This window comes from Antedon bifida, chromosome 11 (assembly GCF_963402885.1).
Source record: "Antedon bifida chromosome 11, ecAntBifi1.1, whole genome shotgun sequence".
In the NCBI taxonomy this organism is placed as follows: Eukaryota; Metazoa; Echinodermata; class Crinoidea; order Comatulida; family Antedonidae; genus Antedon; species Antedon bifida.
In genome coordinates, this window is record NC_136236.1 from 1,344,529 (window position 1) to 1,370,119 (window position 25,591).

Below are 25,591 nucleotides of genomic sequence, written 5' to 3' on the forward strand. Positions count from 1 at the left end.
AAGTGTTTTCGTCTATTTTTAGGAATGAGATTACATGAATGGAAAAAAGATATAGTTTGTGTGATGATGTTTTAATTGCTTTATGTTGTGAAGAAATGGCCCACATTCACCATCAAGAAAAAAAATGTCTGTGTACGACAGCGTTCACCAAGACTCCTTGAGCCACAATGCACAGATGATGACGACGTTGGGAAAGTTTATTGTGAATGAACTTTCTTTTTTACCAGGTATCAATTGCAAAGTGTGTTACTTCGTCTTCTGGTATCATGTCTTGCTGTAGACGTTGATGATCTTTGTTCTTCAGATTTCCCTGTTATATGTAGTTTGAATGAAATTGTTGTTGGTGAGCTGGGTGGTATTGATTGTAGAAATATGTCAACTGTTGATAATCTTTCCTTCTATATAACTTCTTCTCTGGTTGCAGATGTTGATGACCACTGCTCTTCAGAGTTCCCTGGCATATATTCAGTTTGAATGAACTTGTTGGTGAGCTGAGTGTTATTGATTGTAGAGATATGTCAAACTTCTTCTTCCTTCTACTTTTCCTCATAGAGTCAGAAGTTGAAATTCTCCTTTCAATTGTGTGTCCGAGATATCTCATCTATCATCTCTTAATTGTGTTACATTTTTCTTAAAAAATATTTTGTAGCGCAAAGTAATTTTATGTAAAAAAATGATTGCAAATAAATTGTTTATTTTATGTATTTATTGAGAAACAAAATTGTTTGTCAGACTTAGTACTGTACTTAGTTCAATGACACTGTTCATGCCTTACAATACCTTTCGAGACCCTAAGATGACTATCTTATAATTAGCCAAAAATATTCAGCGATTCAAGATTACAATTTGTGAGAATTGTATTCACAATGAGAAGCAATTAATAGAGTGTGTCCGGGTAACGAACTCCCACCTCGCAAAAATATGCTTTTCAATAAAGTTACAAATATCATAGATATTGACAACGATAAGTTTATACCAATTATAATGACAAAGTGTGCGCTGATCCGCAACGGTACTTTATAATAATATGAACTTAAAATAGAACTAAAAACATTGTTTAAAATAAAATATGCCATAACCACAAACATATATGGGGGCAGCCCATATATCACGGAGAGACAATACATAGGGACAGCCAATATTTTCTTCAGGTGTTTATAATTTTATTGTTTTTGAAAACTAGGTGCGACTGCAAATCAGGGAGAGGACTTATCTTAAAAGCTTGTGGGAAAAATGAAGACAAAAATAATAGAAAAAAATGCCTGAATCACGTATCAAAAAATTATAACTTCCAAAATCTATGAGACAGAAAGAAATTGTTATTTTAAACATTTCAATTAACTGTACATTTTTTCGTTTCAATGGCCTGTTGTAAAGAAAATATTTTTCTTTGATTTTCGTGTATTGACAAATTTATATAATGTAAATACTTACCTTCCTGATATTATTTATATTATTCAGTTCATAAATAGTCCTACTTTTCAAGGCATGCACAAAACTCGAATAACTTTATGTCATTTATGTAAATCATTCAACCAATTACCTCAGTTCAGTTGACTTGATTTCATTTTATTTCTATGTTGTTTATTATACACTAACAAAGGTACAAGGTTTAAACAACAGCACATTTTCGTGGTAACTATTTCGCCGTGGAGGTAACTGTATTATAATAGTAGATATTAATCCGTATAAATAGTCATTAAACACCCACAAAAGGCAATTTATTTCAGTTTAAAGATAAGCCATTGTGAATGTTAAATATTTAGTAGGAGTGGTTAAATGTCGTGTAGCCAGGCAAACGGGTCAACAGCCGAAGGGACTTTAATCTCGCAATAGCTGATAATGATACTCTTGATTTTCAATTTCTTTCATTTCAATGATTTGCATAAACTAAGATACATAGAAAAATTTGATATAAAAATTGATAAAGATAGTTAAAATGGTAAAAACACAGTATAGACTGTAGCCGATTTTTCTTTGAAATTACCAAGTTAGTTGTAGTGGTAAACTAGGTATGTAAAATGTTTTTTGCTTCTGGATCATGTAATGTTCCTTATAAATACAAATTTGTCATGACTTTCTGTAATTTTCAATCATTAAAAACAATTTCAATTCATGATACTGTCAATTTTTATATTGTAATTTGTAAATATAATTTGTATATAATTCAGCCACTGTTTTATATTATAGATTTTTATTTCGCAATTTGTAAGTTTTAATTTGTAATTCCGCCACTATTTTATAGATGAATAATTACTAAGGGAATATTGTAGTGTCTGGATTAGCCACTTTTAAATAATTCATTCAAACATAATTAAAAAGTAAACACACAGTAAGTATACTCTTAAGTATAAGCTTAATCTAAATATGTATCATCATTCACTTACTAACCAATTTCTTATCTCTCTAAAAATAAAAATAAGGAATCTCTTTTACAATTATAAACATTCCAACACTTCACTTAAATTCTTGTGTCTGTAGTCTGAAATGATCTTTCACAATGATTATGTATTTTGATTGAAGACTTTATATTGTTTATCATGATCAAAATATCATTAATAATATCGGTTGTTTGATAATCATATAAGATTATGTTTTTTAAGGTGAACTAGTTATGTTGTGCAGTGTAGAAAAATACGGCAATAGCTGGAGGATACTACTTACTGCAAGGTCCACTAGTTAACCCATTTACGTTCTTCGCCTCGTAGTAATAATTTCTCTGAATCCAGTAACGGCCCTTTCCTTTCCTGAAAGACAAAAATTATAAAAGAAAAACAATTAAAAAAAAATAGTATTACTTTCAAGAAAATACAAATAAACATGAGAAGAATTGCCAAAATCATGACAACCTCAGACATGTATTCTATAGGCGTGTTTGCCCCTAGTTTGCACCCTATATCCTTGAGGGGCTGTGGTTGGTTAAATCTCCCGAGGGTATGCGGTTTGAGCTTCACGCGACGTCACTTAGAGGGGGAAATGGCTCAATTTGGCATTTTGTTCGCCTTGAGCTATTTTGTTAAACAACCCTGTAGTAGTACTCTACTACTTTATCAACAAGATTTGTATACTTTAAAATTTCCTGAATTGAAGTAAAATAAGATAAAAAAATCATTTTTAATATTTATGTAAAAATCTCATTTCAATTACTTTCCTTACTAATTGTTAAACAAATAAAAAAGATATAAATTTATTACAAAAATTAATAAGAAAAAAAATTTGCTGTCTGGTAAAATGTATTGTTGGTAGAAATATTAAACAAGATTTAGATAAACTTGAAGGGATTATAAATATTAAGGATTATAAAATAGGATTAAGAAAAGTTAAGTGAAGGACGTAGGGGATAAGCTGCGTGCAAAGCAGTACTCAAAATAGCTTCGTGGGAGATTCCACGAAAGAAGAACATTATTGCGAAAACAATACCGCGTTGTAATAAACACCAGTAGGTCAAGGCTCAGTTGTCTTCCAATGATATTTGAGAAAACTCAATTGTCATCCGAGAATTGTAATTCTTTATTGATTGTACGAGATTACAAAATGTCTTGGTCTCTAGTTAATTGTGTATGTAAGAATGCTGTCGTAACCTGATACTACACATAACGATAAATAATACAAGTAGATACGACAATGGGAATCAATTGACATCTTTTATCGTCACGATTCACGATAAAACAATTCAGATCAAACCGCTCACGTTCTGTTAATGACGTATTGTTGAGCGCGCCCAGAAAATATCTTTGACAAATGGGAAATTAAACACCGCGTTCTGACACTAACCTTACTGACTAATTAAGACAATTTAATATCTGAATGCCGCCACCCCCCAGGGCTTCAAACAAACGCATGTACTAGAATTTAGAAACCATCTTCAAACGTTTGTATTGATATCATCTCGTGGAAAGACCTCCGCGGAGTCAAGACTGAAGAGCATTGGGATACGTAGATGGAAATAGGAGATGCAACTTTTGTCAGAATTGGTTCAGTGACAATAAGAACGCAGAAATCGTCTGCTGGCTACACACGCTACCATGAAATTTAAAGTCATTTGTAATTATTTTAGACAACAAAATTAATAAGAGAACAAATAAAACGTCTGAAGAAGTCACGCAATTTGGTAGTGTAATATTTATCTTTACGTAATAATATAAGCACTGCGCATGAATTAAAACAATAACCAAAAAGGAACTTTAGTTTTAACATAAATAGTATGGTTTGAATTCATATCCAACATTGGCCTACAATTTATAATAATTAATAATAAAATATAAAATCAATTAGTAACTAATTATTAATTAATAATAAATAATTAATTAATAAGTAAAATTCAGTTATCTATTAATAATAAATAATAATCAATTAATAATCAATAATTAATCAATTAATAATCAATTACATTGTATTTGTATTCAAGTCAAAACATTTCATATACAAAATGCAGGGTTTCCATCAAACAAAATTGATGGTATAATATAACCCAGATCTAAAAATGCATTTGATTGTGTAAGACTGGGAGTCTTATGAAACTCATTGACCATAAATGATGGTTAAAAGTACATATTATTATATCTAATGCATATTTGATAAAGAAACTTCAAAAGTCCTTAGAAATCAAACTTGCTAAAGATCCCAACTCTTAAAAGCGACATTTTATTGGGTCAATTAATTTTTATTTTTGTAGACAAAATTAATGACCTGAAGAATGGCATCTACTATACTTCAGTATGGAATCAAATGAAAGTGTAATTAGGTACTGTCAACTTTCCCAATATTGGACACGCTTGGGCTGGGCTAATATGTTTTGATTTTCTAAGAATTCTAGTATTCTGAATGTGTTTTTAATGGTAAAAGAATTTTGGGACCTTTAGGAAGTTTTGGGAAAGTTTCAGTTTATTGGCAGAGTTTACTGTTGGTATCCTTGTATATCCAAGACATATGTAGTTAAAATTTGTGAGGATATTTAAGTAAAGAAAAGAATCAGATCTACTTCTAATCAAACTATTCTTATTACTAAAATATTTCCACCTTATGTAACAGATGAACATAATACGAGTACTTTACACACAAAGTGAATAAACAAAAGGCTAAATAATTGAGGGATACCTTTAGCTTAAAAATAAATATTGGATTTAAACAATTTAAGGAATAAAGACGAGATTTAGACATTCTTTTATGATAGCAACTAGAGCAAGACAAATCCTGGCAAGAATTTGTAAATAAATTTTACCAATTCTCCGGTAATCTACTGTGTCTATAACAAGAGAATGCTCGGATAATTTTCATTTAGAAAATAACTTCTTAAAAAAGTTTTGTTTGATAGATTTGGATTAAAAGAAAGGTTATTGATAATTTTTTGATTGAAAACTACAGGGTAAAAGTATACTACATTCTTGTTAACACAGAAGATTTTTCACCATAAAACAAATCTTGATAAGAGGGAAAGATTTGGACCTAAGACCTTGTTATTAGCAAGCCAGCAAACCACCAATCTACAGTGCCACTAATTACTCAACTAATGCAAATGACAATAATCATTTCCTATCAAATTGATTGTAGATTTTGCGGAAAACCCAACCACAATATACATCAGGTATTTATATATAGAGTGGTGAAAACCGGAACCTTATGTGGGTGGGTAATCTGTCTGCGTCAAACCCATAATCCCATAGTAAGGAGAGACAATAAATGGGTGTGAGGCGTTGGCATAAACATAGGATTATTGGGCTTAGATAAACAAACAACATCTAATCTATATTTTACTTACTTATATAAGTAATTATGCAGTAATTATTTTTGTTTGGTAATACTGTAGAATATTCAAAGTTATTAAATTTAACATTATAGTTTGCCATTTTAACAGTACAGTATCCTTTATTCCAGTTATTGTACCATTTTAATTCCAAAAATAAATGTAGTGGGTCCACAAGAAATGGCCACAACTGTTGGACTACAAAACGTTTAATATCAATATTGCAATAAAATCTGTATACAATAACAATAAATATATATGGAGGAGGGGGAGCATGTAGGGGTGGGGGGAGATAGATAAGAAACACAGTGCTTGGTACATTTGTACTAAGGAAAGCCTTGAACGTGTCCATGCAGTCACATGATCTAACATATCCCTAGGGCCTGTGACAAATGCCAAATTATAGAAGGTTAATACAACTAAGGAAGGGGGCAATAAAATCTGATGCGATATTTGATAGGGGTAAAGGGACATTTTTATATAATCTTGGACCTTTTAATTCAATGTTATACCCTAGATAATTTGAGTCCAGGGTACTGAAATCTTTAACAATGGGACCCTAGATTATTTTCAACAAGAACGGTTGATTGTAGGACTTTAGATGATTGAAGCTAAGCACCCCAAGTCAAGATACACCGATCTAAATCCTCAATTATCTAACATTTAAGACCTGAGGACATTGGATGATTTGAACCCAGTGCTTTACATATGTTTGGATTTTACAATTAAGGACCCTGGATTATATAATTAAGGACCCTGGATAATACAATGAAGGACCCTGGATTATATAATGAAGGACCCTGGATTATATAATGAAGGACCCTGGATTATATAATGAAGGACCCTAGATTATACAATTAAGGATCCTGGATTATAAAATTAAGGACTTTGGATTATAAAATTAAGGACCCTGGATTATACACAATTAAGGACCCTGGATTATAAAATTAAGGACCCTGGATTATATGATTAAGGACCCTGGATTATAAAATTAAGGACCCTGGATTATATGATTAAGGACCCTGGATTATAAAATTAAGGACCCTGGATTATATGATTAAGGACCCTGGATTATAAAATTAAGGACCCTGGATTATATGATTAAGGACCCTGGATTATACAATGAAGAACCCTGGTTATATGATTATGTCATTAAGTACCCTGAAAATGTATTTCAAAATTTGAAATATTTAACTTGACATAAGTTTAATAATCAACTTTTCTATAATTGAGTCGATACCACAAACGCTGACCTTAATTAAAAGTACTCCAAGTTCCAAAATTAATGCAACAATCAAATTATATGCATCAGTTCAACTAATCTTCTATGAAAAAGAATAGTACATTTGTATGTATCAGATAAGTCTAACATTGTTTGGTTTAACCATCTTTTAAATACAGAAGAATCTAAACTACAAAGTAACTCCGATATACTGAAATTTAACTCTGATAGACTGAAATTTAACTCTGATAGACTGTAATTTAACTCTGAAAGACTGCAATCTAACTCCGATAGACTGTAATTTAACTATGATAGACTGCAATTTAACTCTGATAGACTGCAATCTAACTCCGATAGACTGCAATCTAACTCCGATAGACTGAAATTTAACTCCGATAGACTGTAATTTAACTATGATATACTGCAATTTAACTCTTGATAGACTGTAATTGAACTCTGATAGACTGCAATCTAACTCCGATAGACTGCAATTAACTCCGATAGAAAAAAGAGTGTGTAAACTTTTGCAATTCTAGTGTCAAGGCTGGTTAATGATACTATTAAAAATATGATAGTTATTTAGAGCTCTTGATTTGTCTGTACTATTATAATTTTAGAAATCATTTGTATGGGGCTTAAACATCTTTCTTTCGATGGTTTTCAGAAACAAAACCTTTATTCTCTCACCTTCCCACATACTCTGCTACAACAAGTGTCCTATTATTTACAAATTTAATGATTATTTTGATTTGTGAGGCGAAAAAGTACACAAGTCCAAAAAGGAAAGAACATCCCTCAAATACGTAAGCATCTGGTTTGAACCAAAGCCCAAGAGAAAAGGAGAAAAAATTAACGCCATTCATAAAAAATTAATGGTAGACAGAGAGGCTTAGGATTTTAACCTTTGTGGCCAGAAACAAAGGCACAGTTAACATGTTGTTCCTATCCTACATTTGGGTATGCTTAAATATTTAACAGTAAATTTAATTATGAAAAATATGTTAAAGCATAATTTATAATTTATATGAAGATCTAAAAAGTACAAATTAAGACTTTTTTTAAAATAGTAAATAGGCCTACATTTTTGGTTCATTTTAGGAGATCTTTTTATCTATGCTACTTTCAATTATTATTAGTTTTGATGGAAAATAACCAAAGTCAATGAAAGAGCTAATATCCAATAATCTAACTTGAAAAAATATATACATATATAACCATAACTGAAAGGTTATTGAATTGTAAACAATCGTTATTTCACAGAAAGTGAAAAGTGTCCCCCTCTCAACACCCACACTCATCAGCGTTAGTCATAGCATTTCAGGGACATTTTATAGCTTAGAGCTTTCCATCTGGCATTTATTATTTCAATTTATGTCGTCATTTTGAATAGTTTTCTTTTGCTAATAAAAAGGATAAAGTGATATTAATAAAATTACACAATTATTGAATGAGGACTGATCAAAACATTACAACAACATCGCAATTTTATTTTTTCCCAATTGGTAAAGCGATACAGAAATCAAGTCAAGCAGCCTACCAAAATCATCGGGAACGTATGCCCTTGTCTAAATTATTACACAACGGTTTATTGCGCAATGTTCATAACAATTACGAATGAGTCAGTGACTCGAACCCATGCTGTTACAACCCAAGGAAACAGTTCACTGAACCCAGACCGCTAACCATAAGATATTGTATCAAGTACTGTTTGTTTGATTTTTAAATAAATAACAAGAAAGTAAGAAGAATTAGAGAAAAAAGTGCAAGTTGTCAGCACAATCTATTCACATGGTTTATTTCTACAGGAGACACTTTATTTATCATAACCTTGAAAAACAAATTATTTTATACAAAAAAAAAATTGTGGTCAGAAAAAAACCAGTATTGGAATTGAGAGAGCAGGAAGCCAAAAAAGGCTACTCACTCACTAAAGTACATTCAAGAGAAACTCAAAGATGTAATACTAAGTATATACTTAAAACAGTAGTTATATAATTGAGAGTGATATTTGAGCATGCTCAGACTGCCGGTATACTAAGCAGGTGGATTGCGGAGAAAGTCCAGAATTGCGTGGCACGGATTGTCAACCTTGGATAATGCCAGACGCGTAACAAGGCCGAAAAAAGCCAAAAGCAATTAACATCCACTAACACTGATAGAAAACTAGCTAAGATTCTATGAAGTGTGATGCTCCCATGGGATCAAACAGCAAGTCAGAATTTAGTAGGGGTGAACTTGTATGCGTCATCTGGCCCACTTTGTACCCCTATATCCAAATGACATTGAAGTCTGATGAGAAACTGCGGAAAACATTGTACGATTTGAATAAAACGACGCTGGACAAACACAAACATCAGATAGAATTAAAGTAGCAAGTACGAAGATCTAGGGAAACATTCTTAAAGTAATTTCCAACATTCAATCACTCTCTTATCACGTTACACATTGGAAATAAAACAGAGACCCACATGGGGCCTACCCTGGGAAAACATCGGCTCAAATTCAAAAAAACTAATTTTATCATGTGAGCATATCAAACATAAATACATAATACTAACATTTATTTGAAAATTAAAATGTTTTTGACATAAAAGAAAAATAAAAAGTAAAATTGCCAGTACCTAAAAAACAACAAATCAATTTATGATATTCTATTAACTTAAATAAAAATGATACTTAAATTTGTTAAGATCACATTCTAAATTTCTTTCCAATTATTTCAAAATATAATGTAGAGTAGTAACATTAAAATACATTAAAGACATGTATGTTATTGTTATTCTACTCATTTGGATACAGATTATTGAGAGCCCATCTTAGCCAGAACATGGAAGCAGGTCTTCATAGCCCATTTAATACCGTACTCAATCAGCTCCATAGCCCATTTCAATCCTTAAGCTATGTCTATACTATAAAACTAAAAAATATTATGTGTCCATATATAGGCACGATAAAGTCATACAGTAACTACCACATTTGGGCACATCACATTTTTTTGTCAAATTAGTTTGATAGTGTAGAGAGAGCTTTAGTTATAATTTGTAATACCATACCATTACAATACCATTAAAACATAAAGTATATCAGGGGAACCATGGAATGGAAGATGAACTCTTTTGTCCATTTAGATCCTACCCAGCCTACCTAGCTCTATAACTCATTTAAACCAAAGTTCTGTAATGTTTAAAACCATGTCTTATCCTATAGCTAACAGAAACATGGATTGAAAAGTGAGCTCCGTACCCATTTAAATCATAAGTTCTATAATGTTTAATACATGTCTTTTCCCATAGCATATCCATGGATTGAAAAGTGAGCTCCGTACCCATTTCAATCCCTAAATAAATGTTCAATCTCATTCATTACCTACTTACAAAACTATTTTAGGATAGGAAAAAAAAATCGATCATAATATTTGGAAACCCAGCTTGCTTGTATCAGTAACGCTAATGCCTTCAAACCCATTTCCTGTGAAAACTGACAGTATGGTGCACCCCGCTAATACCGCAAGCGTACAGCCTCCTGAGCACTGGCGGTATGCACTGCACACACATACAAAACAAACCATTTAAAAAACCTCTTTTAATCTAATTATGTGTATGTTGATGTACATTACAAAGGCACACAGCCATCATTTCTGAACATTGGGAAAGAATGTGATATTAACAAGGAAGAGCCACACACCAGAACTTTTATCAAGTTCATTTATGATATGAAACACTGAGAGCAACAGACAGTAAATGGCAAATCCAATATTTACATCAACTCTAATTAAGATAATGTTGGGCATTACGAGTTTTAAATTCCAGAATTGAAACAGAATAAAAGTGAATGGATTCCACCTGCTAACATTATTTATAGATTAAATCAAAAAGCAGATTACTGGAAAAATAAGTGGGTATGAGTGGTTGAGAGATACAAAAAATAAGAACTGAAAAAAATGACAATGCTTAGCAAATACAGAATCAAAATGAGTAAACAGGCAAAAAGAAATTGTGAGAACTTTCGGGGATAGATTAAAAAAAGGATATTAAGAATTGTTTTCAAATGTTTCAAAATGTTAAATACTGTATATTGTTATTTTTCAAATTAAAAAAAAAACATTTTGGAAAACTTTTTTTCAACATGGAGGGCAGCAAACACATTAACTGACCATCAGTTAAACGAATACAGAATTGCATGTGGTCATGCAGGATGACCGCTTTAACCTAAGAGTTAGCATATCAAGTGCTTTATTACGTCAACTGTTCGCAAAATGATAGTAACAATAATGGAATTGAAGAGGCCATTAATAATTGTTGAGAATATTGAGCGTTATTTAAATAATAATTTATGGTTACAAAATCTAAAAATAGATTGTCCAATAAGTAGTTCATAAAAGTCATAGCCAATTATTCTAAATGTGCTTTAATAATTAAAGTTGTCAATTTTCTGTACTGTATACATTAATGTATATGTTGGACGAATATGTATATTATGTATATATATAATATATAGGCAGAATCTGTAATACAGTATCACATATGTATCACATGTGGCATATGGTTAGATTAGTCTTGTGGCTTGTTATACTGTATGTGACACTGTATACAGACTTTGTTTATGATACTGCAGAATTAAAGATACAGTACCAAGTATTTGGTCTTTAATTAGAAGGGTTTAATAAAGGTCACTCACGCCCTATTTACCAAAAAAAAAACTACTTTAGTGAAGAGATAGTAATGCAAGTAAATGCCTTAAGATAAATGGGTGACATTCTTATCATTTTGCCTTTTTTTTTCTAACTCATATTTTTTCATGTTGAATACAGATTTTGTCAATCACATTTTCATGTCACATTTTTGGCTCAGAGTTGAAAACATGAAAGAATGTTGATGTTTGATGGGTCTGTCAAAAGGCAAACATTCACTGCAAACTTGCATTTCACATTAGGAGAACATTGCATGCGAACTATAATAGATTCCACATTGTACCAGTCGCTGGCAACACTTGTACAAGTTTGATTCAACCAAACGTAAACTGTCAAGCGACGATTGCAAGAGAGGCTGTCATAGTCCCCAAAAAATCATTCCCTAAAACGCAAGCAACCTAGAAATGGGTTTATTATTGCATTTGGAGAATGATAATTTTTTAGATAGAATATGTTACAAGATTTTTGGATAAGACCCGGTTTAAAGACTTTCCCTTTTTACCATTCATTTTTTAAAGTTGTTCCTTAGAAGTAAGGTAATGGTTAAAACGATTGATAAAAGTTCATGATAAAGTTTAGGATAAATATTATGTTCTCTGTTACTATTAACATGTTACTTTAAAGTAGGTGTAAACAATGGCCTATTCAATGCAACAAGTTAACAACAGTGAAAATACTAATACAGTAAAAAGTAATAAAAACAACAAATAACTAACAAAAAATCTTTAATTCGAGATTCAAAAAGTGGAAAAAGGTGTAAAAAAGTTTGTAGAAAGTCATTTAATATAAAGTGCACAAAAAATAATCTTTAATTTGCAATTCAAAAAGTGAAAAAAAAAAGCTACAAATTGTGGAAGAAAGTCATTTTATAAAGTGCATATTGAAATTTTCGACCACGTGAGAATTAACAAATCAAAATCGATTTCAATTAAACATACAACTGTTAAGAATGTTCGGGTAAGTACCGGTAACTGCCGCAATAACGACGGGAGGGGTAAGTGAATGGATAATGTGTTAGGCCTCTAGTGGGTTGTTAGAATTCCATCGGGCTTCATTTCACAAACGCAACCTAGATTCATCGTAATGCTTCCACCAATAATAATCAACGATTTAAAAGGGAAGCGTTTGAAATATTAATTAGGTGAGAAGGCAACCTAAATCAAAACATGTAGGGTGTAGAAAAGACAAAATCATAACAAGTTGAGGCGAGGAAAGTAGAAGTAAGGGTTGTGAAGGGAAAAGGAAATAATGACAAGAGTAGAGACAAAAAAAATAAAAATAAATAGGAATCGGGAGGGGGATACAAAACTTTAGAGGTGGGGGCTGGGGAACAGTTTCTTCTTGGTGGTTACTTTAAAGTTTTCCTTTATACATATGATTGCAGTAATATTTCCAATTCTAGTCTAATAGAGCTTCATTATTTAAGGCCTTATGTTTGGTAGTATAAAACAAATGTTAATGGTTCCCATATTTTCATTTAAACCAATAAAATAATTTATTTAGACTTTCTACTTAATTTCTTCCTTGTTTTAATTTCAAGGTTCACCATGTGGTTCCATTAACCGAACAACGGAATACATACATCTGAGGATTACTGAATAAAACACAAACCTTCAGATGAAATTAAAATCATTAGTACCACTATCACACAAAGTAGAGAAACCACAAATTTGTAAGTTTGTGTGTGGTTTGGCAAATCTAAATTTGTCTACATGTGTGAACTCTCAAACATGAAATCTTAATTAAGAAAGTACTTTGCTAATCTACCATTAATTATAGACTAACGTTGGTATTACACACAGATTTGTTTAGGCAACACTAAGGTATTGTATGTTTGAATGGTGTGTTACTGTGTTTAGTACAGGCAACATGATAATAATATATTAGATATATTATCGAATCTAAGCAAGGGATATTAAGACACAAGTTGGGAAAAAAGGAAACAGGAGCTAAACACCTACTGTATGCTATTCGGTCAACCAAAAACAGACAAGTAAAATCAATGCAAACATTTTCAACATGGAAACAAATTTTAAGTTTGCTATAGAATTTATAGGTAAAATTAAAATGTGAATGTCACATTTATAGACTGATTTATGTTTATCGATAATTTTTGCAATTAAACATTACATGCTGGGTATTTAAAATTGATGACCGGAAGTAGAATATAAGTGAATAGAACAGCATGATATTGAAAACAGGCAAACTTAATGAAGAGACAAGCAAACAGTACACTAATTAATATGCACTAAATCAGATTACGTACTTTGCAATATCATCAACCAATTAGCACTCAATCTGCTGAATAATTACCCACAAGTCAAGTTGATTTAATCAACCAATCAAAACACTTAAGTCGTATATTTAGAGGAAACGACAAAAATAAAGTTACAAGTGACTGATATAATTATAAATATGTTACATTTGGAACCTGAATAAGTGTGAAGGGGGCGATGTGAGAAGAAAAAAGCTGGGGCGACAATTTATTGATCTAATGAAGTAACAATATCAAAACAAAAATATGTGTCATTATATTGTAATGAAAGTCTGAAAAAAATATGACATCAACAGCAGCAGTACTGTTCTGACTAAATTAAATAGTTAAATTAATATTAATGTATTCTCACATTTTTTATTTCATATGCATCTAAAAAAATTATCACGCTTTTGAGGCTTAGGGAATGGAGTTGAAAGAGTCGTGTGTTACAACTCTGGCACTAGGTCAGGATTGAACCCTGGACATTGGGATTGGAAGGCAAGCATGTTAACCACCAAGCTACAGCTCCACATTCTTAGAATTTAAATATTAACTCTTATAAATACCAATAGAGACTATTATAACCCAGTGACTTTTCAACTGTACTTTAAAAACTTAAATTTTATTGATTTTTTTTTATTTTAATGTTCTTTTTCTAAATCAATTTCCTTGGTATTCACTCATCCCTATCATTCAACGTCAATATTTATAAATAAATATGAAATTCCAAATTAAATTTGACTTTGTTGCACCTTAGCTGATGATGCCGCAGACGTGCTTCTTCAAAAGCAGGATCAACGATAATATAGAAATGTCAAACATAACAGGTTTAAAACATCACCATTATTCACCAACTCATTTTTTTTCAAAAGTCAAACATGAAGGGAAGAAAGCTTTTCATTTTTCCAGCCAACATAGTTCAATGCCTAGATATATTATTGTTACCTGTCATGTCATGAACAATTATTATAATTTACTGTGAATATATTTTATGAAACAATTTCAAAATGTGTTACTGCTTGCAATGGTAGATTCAGTTCTACGCCCTTCTTTTAAAATTCAAGACAAAATGTAAATGTTTTGGATACAGTATAAAAGGTAAAGGTATTATACTGGTTCTCAAACATAACTAGAAAATGACGCAATTTGAATTAGGTCCTCCACGGATCCACAGCATCCAGCAGTGTAGCGCCTACCAGATCAACACACCGGGAGACGATCCCCTATACCTCACTGAAATCATTATGGGACCTCACTGAAATCATTATGGAACCTCACTGAAATCATTATGGGACCACTGAGGCAGGTGAAGTCAGTCAGCCCTTTCTCTTCTAAAAATATTAAGCTATAGCCTCTTTAGCCAAAGTTAATATTATACATATGTATTTTATATTTGATTGGTGACTACTATGAGATGCTTGATTGGTGGCTACTATGAGATGCACTTTCCAATCCAAGTCTCACATTTCACTGTTTAATATTGCATTAAAATCTTGTCAATTATCACCTTATGTTGATTAATTTTTCTAAATTTTCATTCAAAAAAGTGCAAAAATGTCCTCTAAATTACCACCTGTGTCCACTATTAAAAAAAACTAATCTTTTAACACTTGGTGAGTGGCTAAATATTGAATATGTTAACTGAAAAGATTATTCTTACATACCACAACAAATAACGGTTGAAAAACAATTTTCTCATTTGCAGCCTAATGTGTTGAACAGTTAGGATACCAGAGTGATGACAGGAAGTTTGTAGGTAACCAATGGAAGGAAAAAGAAGCAGGAGGAACAGCGTAAACGATGGAAAACGCTAATATTGGGGATACGCAAACTGGTATCAGAGAGTGAGAGGTGGAGAACTCTAAGCTAAAGGTTTCCTAAAGCAGTAGACTGACTATTTTGACAACAATAACTTTTGCAACCCACTATACTAAGCTTCTTTTAACTACATTCCTAGCATCCAATAAACTAGTTTAATATTTACTAAAAAAAGGTATTAAAATAAAAAAAATTGATGTTTCCTAATGTAATTCTCTCAGCATGATACTAAACAACATGAAATTTTAAACCAAATTTCATTTATGAACTATATTTTATAGTTCTGTAAATCAATTGAATCATTCAACACTTTTTAAAACATTTTTTTTTTCAACAAACAGCTAGCTAATCCATCAAAGTTGATATAAAAAAATGTTTAAAAAGCTGCAAAAAAAGAAAGATTTTAAAAGTTTGAGTGGGCATATGCCCATCAATATGTGTCAAAAACAACAAATCAATCATTAAAAATTAATATAAAAAGACAGAAAAAAGAGCAAGGAAAGAAAACAGTTGTATTTTTATTGGCACCCATTTTTAATTCACTCAATAGAAGGAAACACTTGAGATTTTAACAGGTGGCGTTTTTCCCACTTTCTTTGGCTAAATAACTTCAACATATTCAAAAAAGCAAGAGAGTTTTCGGCTGTTAAAAGTAATAAATATGTTGATAATGATTTAGAAATTCTGTTTTTGAGTGATAATAGCAGTGAATTGCAATTAAAACTTTAAAGATTTTGTAAGAGATAAGAAAAAGAAACACATGGTTACTAAAATGAAAAGTTTTTTTTAAAACAAACATCTTTAAAAACCGAAGAAAAGTTCCAATGTTTCTCACCTTTAACATAGAGGCTCTCTCAAAGTGTGTTCCTTTACAATGCCTGCAAAATAAAAACAAAACATTACTAACTTATAAACATTATGCGAAAAATAGAGGAAGAAAGAAAAATGAGGAAACAAGGAGAAAATGAACAACACAAGTAAAAGAAAAAAAAGATGACAATGAACGGTGAATAGGTGAAAAGATAATTATGATAAGATGGAAAAGAAGGGAAAGGATGAAGAGAAAAGAAATACGAAAAAAAGAATGAATGATAGAAGGGATGAAAGAAAGGAATGTAATAGTGATGAAGGAAGGATAAAGAAGCTAAAGAAGATGAAAAAAATGAAAGACAGAGGGAATGGAAAAATGGATGTAACACAAATGAAGGAAGAAGGATAAAGAAGGTAAAGAAGAGAAAAGGTGAAAGAGAATGAAAGAAAGAAGAAATAGAAAAAGGATTTAATAGAAATGAAGGAAGAAGGATAAAGTAGGTAAAGAAGAGAAAAGGTGAAAGAGAATGAAAGACGGAAGGAATGGAAAAAAGAGATGTAGTAATAGAAAATCAATGATATAATTACTGAATCTTTCAATTATGATTGATAACGTAATAAAGAAACTAAAGCTCAAATAATAAAATCAGTTTCATTAAAAAGGAAACATAAACTAGATTGCATGAATATAATCCACTCCTCCTACACAATTTATTAAAAATCAATCATCCTAAATAGATTAGTACTGCTCTAATCTCTACTCATCATTCTGCCTTTTAAAAGCAGAATCCTTAAATCATATTTTAAATGACTTTTTGAACGCCAACAAGAATATTAAAAAGTTAGTTTGAGCGGGGCAGGAAGTGGTGTGGCGGATTGGTGACATATACTGTATGTTATTGACATGTTCCACTTTGAAGGTTAAACTTCAAGTTGATTTTACAGACAGCTGAAAGATAGCTTATTTTCTCCTCGTCACTCTGTCTTTAAATGTTCAATATAAATACATATTCATTATTAATGTCATGTCATGTATTTCATTAACTTTTGAATTATGTTGTATTATGTGTATGATGTTTAATTATAATGGTTTTTTAAATATACTGTATACAACATCTTAGTTCAGCACACACATCTAGAGCAATTATCAAAACCTAATCGACACTCTTGTTAAAGAACTAAATGCAGTGTTCCTATAGTTTTAATTATCAAAAGTACTTTCTTAAGTAAACAAGCAATAATGATTTAAACAAAAACCACATAATTCTGAAATAATTAGAATCATAATAACAACATTTTTAAACAATAAACAACTTATTTTGTTTATTAAAAATGTGGTTAAGTTGGAATAAAATGACTGAAACACAAAACAACCATAAAGTGTTAAAACCCAAAGTACGATGACTTTTAGTTTACAGGTTCAAAGAAACAGTGGATAAGTTTCAAGAATATCAGATAATATTTGATACAGTATTGACGGACATGGGGGACTTAATATTAATCATGCTAATTTGGTAACTGAATCATTGGGATAGTGATGAGTTTGATTGACTAGTAGGATGACAGTGATGGGCAGGTTACAACTTGCTTAGGTAAATTTACAAACGAACATGTACACCATCCCTAAACGTATGAATCTCACACAGTACGCATTTAGACTTGACTTTATAATATAAATTTGGTTAAATTGTAGATTTAAAAAACAATATTTGATTGATTTGATATTAATTATCTTTTAAAGTTTTATAATATTATTTCTTTTTAATTTTAAACAGCAATTAATATTAGTTTTTATTTTTGTGTTTTTGGTTTTTCTTCTTTTTATTGTTAGTTAAAATGTTATAGTTAAATCATCAAATCGCATTACAACTGTGTATAAGGTATCACTTACAAATACATATTATTACATAATAATTAATGGATTAATTATACATAATTATAATCACTTGTAGGAATTAATTTTAAACTTGACATTTTAATTTTATTGTAATTTAAAACTTATTTATAACATTAATTATGAACATTACGAAACAAATCAATTAACCACAAATATTAATTATACTTCTTCATAATAATGTTATTGTGCATTAGAAGAAAATCAACCAAAATACTTGAGAAGAAATTGATTGAAGAACCCACCCACCCACTCAAAGATGACATTAATATCGCATCATCAATATCTATATCTGATGTAAACAGATATAAATATATGGTTGCCATGTTTATTAAGCGATGCTGTGAAAATTACATTTCTATAAATTGACCGAGAACACGACACAATGAAATATCATCACCTCTGAAAAAAAGAGTTTAATAGGTAAATAATGACGTTTGTTAGCCTCAACAAGAAAACAAAAGGAAGGGGTTATGGGGGAAGGAGTAAGGCGTGAAGGTGACGAAGGGTGAGGGTTAACAAAGTGGTGTTGATACCCTGACCTTGCCATGACCCACGTGGCAGGTGTACAAACTGAATTGATGTTGAGACTAGAGTGGCTTGCTATATCAACATGTTTACAACCCAGCTTAATATGTTTCCACTTAATTTTTAGTTAATTAAATTTAATTATTTAAAGTTCTTCCTACCTCGGTAGGTGTTCACCTTTTACTACGTATTCTATTCAATTAAATTCTATTTTATTTCCATAAGATACATCATTAGGTAATAACCAAAAGTACTTATGCTGGAGAAACTTAAATGATATGAAATAGTAAGTATGTCAAAGACTAAAGATACTAATCTGAATTATTCAAGAAGGCAGCGGTATAGTTTTTGTTAAAAACTTGTTCCTTGCGTAAGGACCACAGTCTAATTATATTCACACATCACATCACGAATGCTGAACGTATAATCAGAGTGATTATTGGCCAAAGTATGTATAGACTAATTTTTACTGAATTTTAATGTTTTTTTGCTGCCATAGATTATAATCTATTAACATTTTAATCATCAATCTGTATGAAGTGTCTATTTTAAAATGAAAATCCAAAATAAATCCTGTTTGATTACAGAAATACCAGACGTGATCAGCACGACATAACTCACAGGCCGAGGATGTGAAAAGGATAACAATTTGGGAAGAATTGATGTCATACCAAAGACAAGAATAACCTGTGAACCTGTCACCAGCAGCTGACATCACAGATGACCATGTATAAATGGATTCAGTCTTCCTCTTCATTTAACAAATTGAATCTGTCGTCTAATATAATAAAAGAAAACCCCCATTCTTGATAATTGAATGTATCCCGTCGCTTCTCTTGAATTGATCAACACAATCAACTTTCCGTCTGATTGGATCGATACAATGAACAAATGCGTTGCTCCTTAAAATAATTTCACCAATAACAGATAAAAAGATAGGTTATACAACAAATGTACTTGTTTTGTAAAAATAAGGACCACAACAATGGACTTCCTGGTGTGAAGTGTAAATGTCACGCGTGCAACGTACGTGCACCGTTAAGCACTGGTTTAATTTGACGTGTAATAAGAATACCTTCAATGTGTTGACATTTAATCATCAATCTCTTTCTATATTTAAAATTTATTTTTATTGCCATTTTTTTAAATTTTAATGTATAGATAGTATAAGCATTTATTTTCCTCCCAAAAAAAAAAAATTATTTCAATTGCAAGATACATTTAACAATGATTGAGAAAAAAAGGAACCCCATTTATCTAATCCTTGCTATATGAACTAAATAATATCTTACAAATAATTTATAGTAAAGTAAAAAATAATAAAAAATAAATAAAATTGGAATCTGAAATATTTTTCCATATTTAGTTTTGGATTGTTAATGAAGTTTTCGTTTATGAAAATTCCAAGACGTCAAATAAACACCTACAAAGAACAAATTCTTTAGGCAAATTGGTGAACGACAAAGTACAGACAACGGGCAGATGTTCAACGTGGAAAGAAACAACAGTTTGGCTAAACAATACCAATGAACGAAGGATGACCTGAGATATGCATTCAAAAATGCCAACTTGATGAAACTGAAAAAGTGTTTACAATGAGAGCGTGGGAAGTAAAATGAATGAAACGAGGAAGATCAAACAGATAGGAAGATGGAATAAGATGGATAGACAAGGGATGAGTGGGAGGTAAATAATTGTTATTAAAAAAAGAGGCAAGATCAAAGGTGTAATGTTGTGTAATAAATACGAATGAATAAGACACGATTTTGGGAGAGTTACTATTCTTTGCTTTATTACTAGCAACAACAACCTATGGTGTGCCAAACGCGACACAACTAACTATGGTGTGCCAAACACGACACTACATCCCTCCATCTTTTACATAAAAACTAGAAAAATAAACTTTAAACACAATAACTTTAAAAACAAAAACTTTAAACAATTCGGTTGCCAAGCATTGACAATCTGCGGTGTTATAGAAATGTTATTATGAGTTCAGATTTGTGATTATCAGTGCTGATCATTATTAATACTATCAGAGTTACGATTAACTTATGGAACATAGTCTTTGAGATAAACTGGTGGCTGTCGAACTCTTTGAGGATTGCGCCTTGCATTATTTGTTGTTATGGGATGTTTTCCGGGAGAATCATCATCTGTGAGATAGTCGTCTTCGCTGTCTGTATTTGTGTTTGCGACATGATTGTTGAGAAGTTTGAAGAATGATGAGTTTCGAGTGATCCCGTGCCGTCCTCGCATTGCGGTAATCATTGTTCCGTTTGTTTTAGTTACCTTGTATGGTTTAGTTTTATATGGTGTTTTCGTTGATGTTAGTATGCCGCTTTCTTTTACGAGGACCATGTCACCAACTTCGATTTGTTTCTTTCGAGGTTTCTTTCGTCTTTCTGCGTAGTCCTTCATTTTTGATTTTTGAGCGTTATCTTTGTCTCTGACTGCATTCTGATTGATGCTTGATTGTTTGATTATTTCTGGGAGTCTTACTTTGAAGGTATGTCTAAAAATCAGAGATGCTGGAGGTTTGCCTGTGGTGTTGTGTGGGGTGGCTCTGTAATTTCTGAGGTATTGATTGAGTGATTGTTTATAGTTAACACCTTCGGCCACTGCGGTTTTGTAGACCTTTTTCAGATTACGCATTACTCTTTCCACCTCTCCGTTTGCTTGCGGCCATAGTGGAGTTATTTTGCGGTGATGAGTGCCAAGGTACTTCGTGAATTGAGAAAACTCGTGACTGTTGAATGGTGGTCCATTGTCGGTGCGAATTATACTGGGTATTCCAAAATTAGCGAATACTGTGTCTATCTTGGGAATAACTGTCTTTGCTGATGTTGATTTAACAACTTCCACTGTGATGAATCTGCTATAGTCATCGAGAATCACTAGAAGATGCTCGCCAGTAGGGAGGTCTTTAAAGTCAATACTAATTTCCTCCCATGGTCCGTTAGGAAGTTTCGACATCTGAAGCGGTTCATTGTGGTTCTTTTCAGTCACCGTCGCTTGACATGGTATGCAGTGTTTTACTTTTGATTCGACCATGCGGTCTATTCCGGGAAACCATATTTTTTCTCGGAGGAGTTGCTTCGTCTTTACTATGCCCTGATGTCCTTCATGGGCGATGTCTATTACTGTGTTTCTAAGTGCCTTGGGTATGACTATGCGGTGATCACGTAGGAGTATGTTGTTTTTTTGGTCGAATGTTAGCTGATTGCGAACTTTGTGCATGCACTGGAGATCGGAATGGAGGTCATCTTGATTTTTTAGAGCCTCGTGCCATTTGTTGCGAGTGATGGCCTTAATGCATGTTTGTATGAGACCATCATTTGCCGTTTCACGTCGAACTTGTTCCAGAGTAAGTGATTTAGGGATTGCGTTGTTTGTTACAAGATTGACATGTTCTTCTGCTGCGATGTCCAGTTTCGTCTTGTTGCTCATTGTAAGGCTGTGTCTTGACATATAGTCAGCCGGATTTGTATTGCCTGGTTGGTACTTCAGGGTGTAGTCGTAGGCTTGGATTTTTAATATCCATCTTTCGATACGTGGTGGTGGTTTCGATGCGGGATTATTGAATAGCGTAAGAAGCGGTTTGTGATCGGTCACTACATCGAACTCGCTGCCACATAAGTACAAGTGGAAGTGTTGGATTCCCCATATGACTCCTAGTGCTTCACGCTCTATTTGAGAGTACCTAGTTTCGACACTTGTAAGCGCGCGACTCGCGTATGCTAGCGGTTGACCGTTTTGGCTCAGTATGGCCCCGAGTCCACTTGGACTCGCGTCAGTTATGACCGTTGATTTCTTTTCTGGATCAAAGTAGGCCATGACGTGCGAGCTGGTTAGCGTTTTCTTTAGTTTGTCGAATGCCTGCTGTTCTTCTTCACCCCAGAACCATGGCGTGTTTTTGTGAGTGAGTTTTCTGAGCGGTGTTGTTATGGTAGCATAGTTTGGAATGAATCTAGCAACGTATTGTGTCATGCCTAGGAGCGATCGCGTTTGTTCTTTAGAAGTCGGTGCTGCAGCCTTTTGGAGTGAGACAATCTTTTTAGGATCTGGTGATACTCCGGTATCACTAAATATGTGTCCGTAGAATTCAACGCTGCGTTTGAAGAATTCGCACTTAGCTTTATTTAAGGTAAGGTTTTTATCTCTCAGTCTTTCCATACAGGCTTTGAGATTGTTTGCATGTTCGGCTTCAGTGTTACCAAACACTAGTATGTCATCACTTATATTTATGACTCCTTTTAGTCCACCTAGTGCAGACTGAATGACGTTTTGAAATTTTTCTGCTGCTGAACAAACTCCGAAGCTTAGTCGTTTATACCTGAAAAGGCCAACGTGTGTTGAAAAGACAGTAATGTATCGCGACTTTGGCGCTAGCATTACCTGATGATAGCCTGCGTTCATATCGATCTTTGAAAACATCACGGCTCCATTTAGTTTGCCGATTATGTCGTCGATTGTCGGTGTCACGTGTCTCTCTCTGCTTATGGCTTTGTTCGCGGCCCTCATATCCACGCAAATGCGAATTTCGTTAGGTTTCTTAGGCTTTGCTACAACAGTTATTGGTGAAATCCATGGAGTAGGTTCGTTGTCAACTGGTTCAATGATATCTAACTCCTGTAATCGTTTGAGTTCGCTTTCAACCTTCTTCCTTAAATGAAACGGTATCCTGCGATGCGATTGAGCCACAGGTTGTATTTCAGTATTTATGTGTAGATTGCACATAGTGTCGTTAAGCTTACCAATACCAGTAAACCTGTCTTTGTATGTCTCAGTTATTGTGCTTTTGTTTAATACCGTTGCATCTGCGTGTTCATTCAGGTTATACGTTACTTGAATTAGGTCGAGTGCTTTCGCTGTGTTAAAACTGAGTAGCGTTTCGACTCCTTTTTCGGCTACGCTGAAGGACGCTGATATTGTGTTCGTTTTATAGGTTATGTTTGCCGTGAAAGTTCCGGCTAGGCACAGTGCTTGTCGGCTTCCATAACCGAACACCTTTGGTAGCTTTTCGGTATATAGCTGTGGTTTGTGTTGCAGGCGTTTGTATGTCGACATACTCATTATATTAATAGTCGCACCGGTATCGATAATTGCGTTGACAGTGCTACCTTGAATGTTCAGATTAACTTTGGGTTGTTTTTCAGACTCAGTACCTGTAATATGGAATGAGTATTCGTCTTCGCTTGTTGTGCTGTCGTTTTCATCGTTAGACATGGTGTCAACAGCATGTGCGTTATGTTTCTGTCTACATTGTTTAGCATAATGATTCATTTTACCACAATTGTTGCATTTTTTGCCGTATGCTGGACACGTATTTTTGCCTTTGTGAGGGTACTCACCTCCGCAGTATATGCAGATTGTTGGACTTGTGCGTGATTTTCTTGGATTGCTTTCCCTTTCCTGTTGTGTGTTTTGGTATTTCTGTTTACCTTTTTTGTGTGAACGCACTGTTCTCGCGTGTTGAGTTGCGTCGGAAAAGTCACTCGCTTTGCTTTGTTTCATTTGTTCAATCTGTTCGGATGCTGCCGTTTCTGCTCGTATTTTGGATATTGCTGTGTCTAATGTTAGATTTTCTGTACGCAGTAGGCGTTGTTTAAGGCTTGGCTTATTGATTCCTATTACAATCCTATCAAGAATGAGGCTATCTTTCAAGGTACCAAACTCGCATGTCTCTGCTAGACTTTTCAGCGAGGTAACAAAGGAATCAAATTTCTCACCTTCTTTTTGAACCCTGCAGTTGAAAATATATCGTTCATACGTGATATTGCGCTTCCCATCACAGAATTTCTTGAACTGTGCTAAGACTGGGCCGATCTTTGTTTTGTCAGTTTCGGCGTCCCACGTAAACGTGTTGTATGTTTCCAGGGCTCGCTGTCCGATTACCGACAGGAGTGTGGCGACTCGTGTTGCCTCGGGCTTCGCGTTGACGCCTGTCGCTGTTTCGAAATTATCAAATCTTTGCGCAAATCGACGCCAACTTTCAGCCATGTTGCCTGAATCCATGTCTAGAGGCATTGGTGCGGGTATCGTGAACGTCGCCATCGTCGTCGCCAATGTAATGTTGTGTAATAAATACGAATGAATAAGACACGATTTTGGGAGAGTTACTATTCTTTGCTTTATTACTAGCAACAACAACCTATGGTGTGCCAAACGCGACACAACTAACTATGGTGTGCCAAACACGACACTACAAAAGGGAGGAATTATAACAGGAAATTAAAGCAGAGAACGATAAACTGATTTTTTTTAACGTGGAAGAACAAATACTACGCTACTCCATTATGAATAATCAATCAATTGATCAAGTGGGGTTCAACCGTCACATTATTATTTGTAACGTTTCTCGTAAAGAATGGAAAATAAACAAAGCTTGTTTATTTCTAAATACTACTAACTGTACTTGGAATTTTAGGGTTTCCTTGGTAAAAAGTAAACAAGAAGTAAATAATAAAAGTACAGTTACTTTACACCTAAGTACGTACTACAATGCGAAGATATCTACCCCTAGTGTTGATGTACTGATCAAGCACCAGTCTGAAAAGCAGTAATACGTGGACAGATGTGACCATACCTCTACAAAACCCTGCCCTATGGGAAGGTTACCTTGTAAT

The 25,591-nt window shown here is 33.0% G+C and overlaps 1 protein-coding gene across 2 annotated transcripts in view; it reads right to left on the reverse strand.

Annotated features, from left to right (window-relative positions):
* Positions 1-708: 708 nt before the first annotated feature.
* Positions 709-25,591, reverse strand: part of LOC144855531 (protein MCM10 homolog) — a 43,132-nt gene continuing 18,249 nt past the window's right edge. For both annotated transcript variants that reach the window (XM_078713425.1, XM_078713426.1), the window contains exons 18-19: positions 16,566-16,608; positions 709-2,747 (exon numbers count right to left, since the gene is read on the reverse strand). In XM_078713425.1, the coding sequence (XP_078569551.1) occupies positions 2,676-2,747; positions 16,566-16,608 (115 nt within the window). In that variant the 3' untranslated portion in view covers positions 709-2,675. The remainder of the gene's footprint in view (positions 2,748-16,565; positions 16,609-25,591) is intronic.